The sequence below is a fragment of the Phaethon lepturus genome, unplaced genomic scaffold (genome assembly GCF_000687285.1).
Source record: "Phaethon lepturus isolate BGI_N335 unplaced genomic scaffold, ASM68728v1 scaffold29641, whole genome shotgun sequence".
In the NCBI taxonomy this organism is placed as follows: domain Eukaryota; kingdom Metazoa; phylum Chordata; class Aves; order Phaethontiformes; family Phaethontidae; genus Phaethon; species Phaethon lepturus.
In genome coordinates, this window is record NW_010517442.1 from 13,594 (window position 1) to 19,373 (window position 5,780).

The 5,780-nt window shown below is 48.9% G+C and overlaps 1 protein-coding gene across 1 annotated transcript; it reads left to right on the forward strand.

Annotated features, from left to right (window-relative positions):
* Positions 1-3,304: 3,304 nt before the first annotated feature.
* Positions 3,305-4,354, forward strand: MOS (v-mos Moloney murine sarcoma viral oncogene homolog). Its single transcript, XM_010296412.1, has one exon. The coding sequence runs from the start codon at positions 3,305-3,307 to the stop codon at positions 4,352-4,354; it is 1,050 nt and encodes a 349-aa protein (XP_010294714.1).
* The last annotated feature ends 1,426 nt before the right edge of the window (positions 4,355-5,780 follow it).

A 5,780-nucleotide genomic window follows, 5' to 3' on the forward strand; every position in this document is an offset into this window, starting at 1 on the left:
CAGGCACGAGTTACCTGTAGAAATATGACACACAAGCTCGGAACAAAACCATCGCTGCCGCAGGTTACGGTGGCTGTGACGTATTGCGTAGCTGTGACGTATCGCAGCCCTCGGGACACAGACTGTGTGTTTCCCTCCTGCTGCTTGTAGAAGTTCCTGTTGCGTTCTCTGCCGAGGACTTCTGGGTTCATGCAGCTTCCACCTCGCTCCAGGAAAGGGCAGCGAAACGGGAGCAGCGCGGCTGGAGGCTGCTGTGGTGTCCCGGGGGAAGGGTGGCCGGGAGGGAAGGGGCAGCTTGTCCCCCGCAGCCGGGCTCCGCTCCGAAAATGGCTCCCTGGGCCGTGCCGCGGCCCCCTCCTCTGGCAACGCCGGAGCTGAACGAGGCTGCCAAGTGCGGCAAGGACGTCGCACAGCGGCTGGGTCTCGTGGGAAGCCGCTGGGCTCTGTCATCAATGGATTACAGGAGAATAACGTTCGTTACGAATAAAAGCCTGGTTGCTTTTAAATCTGCTTTAAGCGTGTTCACATTGAAAGGCATTGGATGTCCCCCTGCTCGACTCCTCAGCAGTCAGCTTAAGATAGGACAGTAATTACGTTAAATCTGTTTAGGTCCCAAAATATGCCCTTCTTCCTATTCAAAATTTCAGTGTATTCCCCAAGAACAATGCAACATCCCTGCCATCACGGGGCAAATCAGAAAGGTTTCTAGCAGAAAAGGGTAACAAGAAAATTACCAAAAAAGGGACAACTGGAGGGCGGGGGGGGGGGGAAAAAAAAACAGAGTTTGAACAAAAATTAGTAACAAAGGTCTGGTATATCCTTCTGGATGAGACTTCAACCAAAGAAATTTGGGAACAGCCCTAATCTTGACCCTCTGTTTTATGAACATAGATTTTACTGCTGTGTTCTACAGCATCCAAAATCTCTATATATGCTCCTATGGTTGTCAGCTTAACAGGTCCACTCCGAGGCCCTTCATGCACACATCCTTCCAACTACTCCTCTCCCTCAGCCAACTTCCCCTCTGAACCTTCTCTGCCACCTTAACCAGGTGAAAATGGGTTGTAACAAGTGCGTTTCTCCCCTGAGAAGGCTGAAGTTCTTGGAGAATTCATAGCAGAGATGTCTCTCTCTGCTGCTTTTATATACGATAAGGCACAGAAGTCCATGCAAGAATTAGGGCCCTAACAGCACTCAGAAAATAGGCATAAAAAATCCTTTCTCTCTCCAGTACAGGTTCATCTGCTTATACTGCAGCTTTTCACTTCCATCACAACTCGCCTGCCTCGAAAACTTTCTCTGCAAAAATGGGAAGTGAAGGCTTTTGCATACAAGCATAAAATCACACTGCTGCTCAGAAGAGGAGGGTAAGATATTTCTCATCTCCATGGCTTACTTCACTGCATATTTAAAACTACACTAAAGCTCCTTCGGCCTTCCCCTCGCCCCCAAAGCATCCCTGACGCTGAGCGGTGCCTCCAGCCGGGCAGCTGCCCGGGGAGGGGGAGCAGCAGGGTATTACCTGGCTGGATTCTGCTTTACAAACAGAAAGCTCGCAGCGAGGGACGGCACCAGAGGAGTCCAGCGGCCTCCTGTAGTATTCCAGTCGCTAGGAAAGAGGAGCCTTGTGTTGTCCGGCAGTCTCATCTGCCTGCAGGGACCATCCCACCCAGGGCCACTGAGTGGCCCCTCTGGCATCCCCAACTCTTTGCACTCTCACTTGTTAACAACTCCTATAGTGCGTATTAGCACCTATTTATCTAGTTCTTTCCCCAGCCTATCCGTTTCACACTGGCAGGTGATAACCCAAATTCCCCATTCTCATTCATCTCTGGTCCAAGTTAGCTTCCCTGTGAAATGCGGTGACAAATTTCTCCTGATAGTCCGAAGTCTCAGTAGGAGGGAAGATCTCCGTGGCTGATTTGCTGCAGAGTGATGCCTTTGAAACCCTCTGGCTGAGCTGATCTAGAGTTCAAGTAGGGTCAGAAGATGCCTTTGGGACATTAGGTTTGTCTGTTGAGGTGAACAACCGAACCCATCTCAAGGTGGAGAATGCTCCAGTTCTGCTTGCGCATATTCTGAAACCTTCCTCAGCGCATCTGTGCTGCATCTTACTCATCCAAAGAAGCACAACAAAAACAACAGAAAACACCAGGAAAACTCTGCAGGAACTGCCTGTGGAGCCAGTGCTGCCCAGAGGTAAGCTCTGGAGAAACAGGCACCACCAATCTTCGAAGTCCCATGGTAGGACCTGTATTGGCAAAGCTGACATCCAGAGGAAGGTTCTGAAGGGCGAGGAGGTGGGAAATGGGGACCAAGCTTTCCAGGATACTTGTCAACGTGTGCAGAAAGATACTTGCTGGAATATTCAAAAGCACTTAGCTGTACAGGTCCCATATGGGTGCTCTGATGCGTGGGCAGTACAGCAGGTACCAAACACTAAGACAGGAGCACTGTGAATATGTGGAAGCAGGGCCAAAAGAGCAAGAGCAAAAACACTGGGACCAGCAAGGCAAAATTACATTTGTTTGATTTCTGCCAGAACAGCTCTGTAAATTTAGCAGTAAGTTTACTAAGGAGGATTCAGACATAAAATACACACCTGTAGTAACTGCGTGGGGTGTGATGGGAAGGTGACCAAATACTTATGCATAATTCTAGTTACTATATCCAATGGACGACAGAGAGCAATCATTTGTCTTTACGCTGCCATTAAGGTTGCTGTCCTGCATGGGCAGAGTTGAGCAGCCAGACCAGTCTCCTTGTCTCAGTCATGTTTAAGTGGCAGGTTTCTACAATCGCACTTTTATATGTAGCTATGCCTGCCATAGCCACATCAAACGCTCGCACTCACCACTTCAGCTGCTTCCCTGACAATGACTTTGAGCTGTCTAATGCATCTGATGATGATAGTGCCCGCCTGGAGCCATGGTGAAACACATTCACCAATCACTGCTTTATTTACTCATGGGGCTTTTTGGTAGAGGCATTCAATGGGCAGAACATCTTTCTTTTCTCTTGAGATTAGAAATTTTGTGAAATACGTGTGAATTTATTTTTTTTTTTAGCTTTAAATCCATTAACCTTGACTTTCTAGAGATTTACTTCAGGGTTGGAGCAGAATGTTTCCAGGTGAGCCTGATTGGGTTCAGCTAGTTGTGGCAGATGCAGTTCATTTGGGTGTGGGAGGGAGAATGGTGAAGAGAGGATAAAAGGCTTGGGAAGGCACTGTAGAGTCCTTTCTGTCAGGGAAACTTTCTAGTCTTCTGTCTTAGTAACTGCCTTTTGTTTTCTCCATCTTATTATGCCATCACCCATTCCTTTTAATTGTTTTCTTCCTTTTGAGTTTTCCCCATCTGCAGATTTGCGACCCTGTAGCAGCCCCTTAGTTATCCCTGGCAAAGACAGCAAAAGCTTCTTGGGGGGTGCTCCTTCAGCCAGGACTCGCCGCTTGCCTCCACGCCTGGCCTGGTGCTCCATTGACTGGGAGCAGCTCTGCCTCCTGCAGCCCTTGGGCTCTGGGGGCTTCGGTTCTGTCTACAAAGCCACCTACCATGGTGCAACTGTGGCTGTGAAGCAGGTGAAGAAGAGCAGCAAAAACCGGCTGGCGTCACGACAGAGCTTTTGGGCTGAGCTGAACGTAGCCCAGCTACAGCACGATAACGTGGTACGCGTGGTGGCTGCCAGCACGTGTGCCCCTGCCAGCCAGAACAGCCTGGGCACCATCATTATGGAGTATGTGGGCAACATCACCCTGCACCATGTGATTTATGGCACTGGGGCTGCGTGGAGACAGGGCGAGGATGACGACGGAGGATGTGGAAGGCAGGCCCTGAGCATGGAAGAGACTGTGTGCTATTCTTGTGACATTGTGACTGGCTTAGCCTTTCTTCACTCCCAGGGCATTGTGCACTTGGACCTGAAGCCTGCGAACATCTTCATCACCGAGCGGGGAACGTGCAAGATTGGAGACTTTGGGTGCTCCCAGAAACTGGAGGAGGGCTTCTCCCAGAGCCCCCATGTTTGCCAGCAAGGGGGGACGTACACACACCGTGCCCCCGAGCTCCTCAAGGGGGAGGGGGTCACTGCCAAAGCAGACATCTACTCGTTCGCTGTCACCCTCTGGCAGATCGTCATGCGAGAGCAGCCCTACCTGGGTGAGCGGCAGTACGTGCTCTATGCTGTGGTAGCCTATAACTTACGCCCCTCGCTGGCCGCCGCCGTCTTCCACGAGTCTCCGGCGGGCCAGAGGCTCGGGGGCATCATCAGCTGCTGCTGGAAGGCTGAGGCAGAGCAGCGCCTGAGCGCAGCCCAGCTGCTCCCCCGCCTGCGGGCCCTCGGGGGGAGCCTCTAGGGCAGCTCGGGGCTCTTGCCCTTCCTTTGGTCGCCCACTTTTCTTTCCCTCCGCCTCTCCTCCGAACAGAACGAATTTAGCCCCAGTGTTATCTAAAGGCTGTGCTGTTTTTTTTATGCTGCTGGAAGGCTGAGGCAGAGCAGCGCCTGAGCGCAGCCCAGCTGCTCCCCCGCCTGCGGGCCCTCGGGGGGAGCCTCTAGGGCAGCTCGGGGCTCTTGCCCTTCCTTTGGTCGCCCACTTTTCTTTCCCTCCGCCTCTCCTCCGAACAGAACGAATTTAGCCCCAGTGTTATCTAAAGGCTGTGCTGTTTTTTTTATACTAAAAAAAGAAACTGCTTTGTTTATAGGAAGATTATAAATAAAGAGATTTAACGAAACTGTGGGTTTTAAGCATGGGAAGGTATAGAGGCGAGGATAAAGACGTTGGCAGATGTGACTTTTTCTGGTTGATCTGCTGCGTGCTGCCTTGCGCAGGGAGAAACTGGGGAATGTGATATGCAGAAAAATAGTTGTTTTCAAATAAGTGAAGTACAAAAAAGGGCTGCTTCTAGAAGGTTCTTTGTACATAATACCTTTTGGTATTTTTGAAATACCAAATAGCTGGGTTTGTGCATTTAAGCTTTTCCTCTTCACTTACCAAGGAATAAGTATGCATCACAAATCAATGAATGCAGAAAAATAAATACAGAGTGTCAGCGGGGTTTTTTTCTTGTTCTTGGATGTACTTAATTTCACTTTATATGCTGTTTCTGAAATGGAAAATGTGAACTACCCAATCTCCCCATTGAAATAAGGAGCCTTTTTTCAGTCTAAGGCTATTAAGAAGACGTATTAACAACTTGTGCTTTTATAAAATCTCCACGCTACCAGGTATCTTAGTTGCCACTTGCTAGTTGGTATATTGTAAACTTTAGTATCTGAAGCATTATAAGAGCATCTTGTGTGGAATCAGGTTTTGGAGGTACAGGGAGAGTTTAAAAAAATAATTGGGAAAACATGAAGGGACATGTATAGACACAAAAAACCTCATAAATCAGGGTAAGAGGGTGACTACTTGCCCTTTGTAATGCGTGGGTCAGTATTAGATAAGATACTGGAAGTACTGAAAAGGAAGATTGCTTAAAGCAGTAATAATGATACTCTGCCAGTGGCTCAAAGCATATGCTATTGAACTATCCTCTGCACTGCTGATGTCTTATCTACTATCTTTCCTAATCTGGTTGTAACATGTCTGGGAGAGGAAGTGCTGTAGGCGATGCTGAAGATGAGGAGCTCTGATCCCTGATTTATCAGAACTGATAATTATAGATCTGTCGATCTCAAGCTTATCTGGAGCTGTGAAGAGCTGACTGCTGTAGCCGATATTGCCATTCTGCTGAAAAACTCCGCTTCTTTGCAAGACAGGAGAAAGAGTGATGTTTCAGTCA

Bases quoted from the DNA above. Each gene is read 5' to 3' on its own strand.
- MOS (XM_010296412.1), top strand. From the start codon at position 3,305: ATGCCATCACCCATTCCTTTTAATTGTTTTCTTCCTTTTGAGTTTTCC.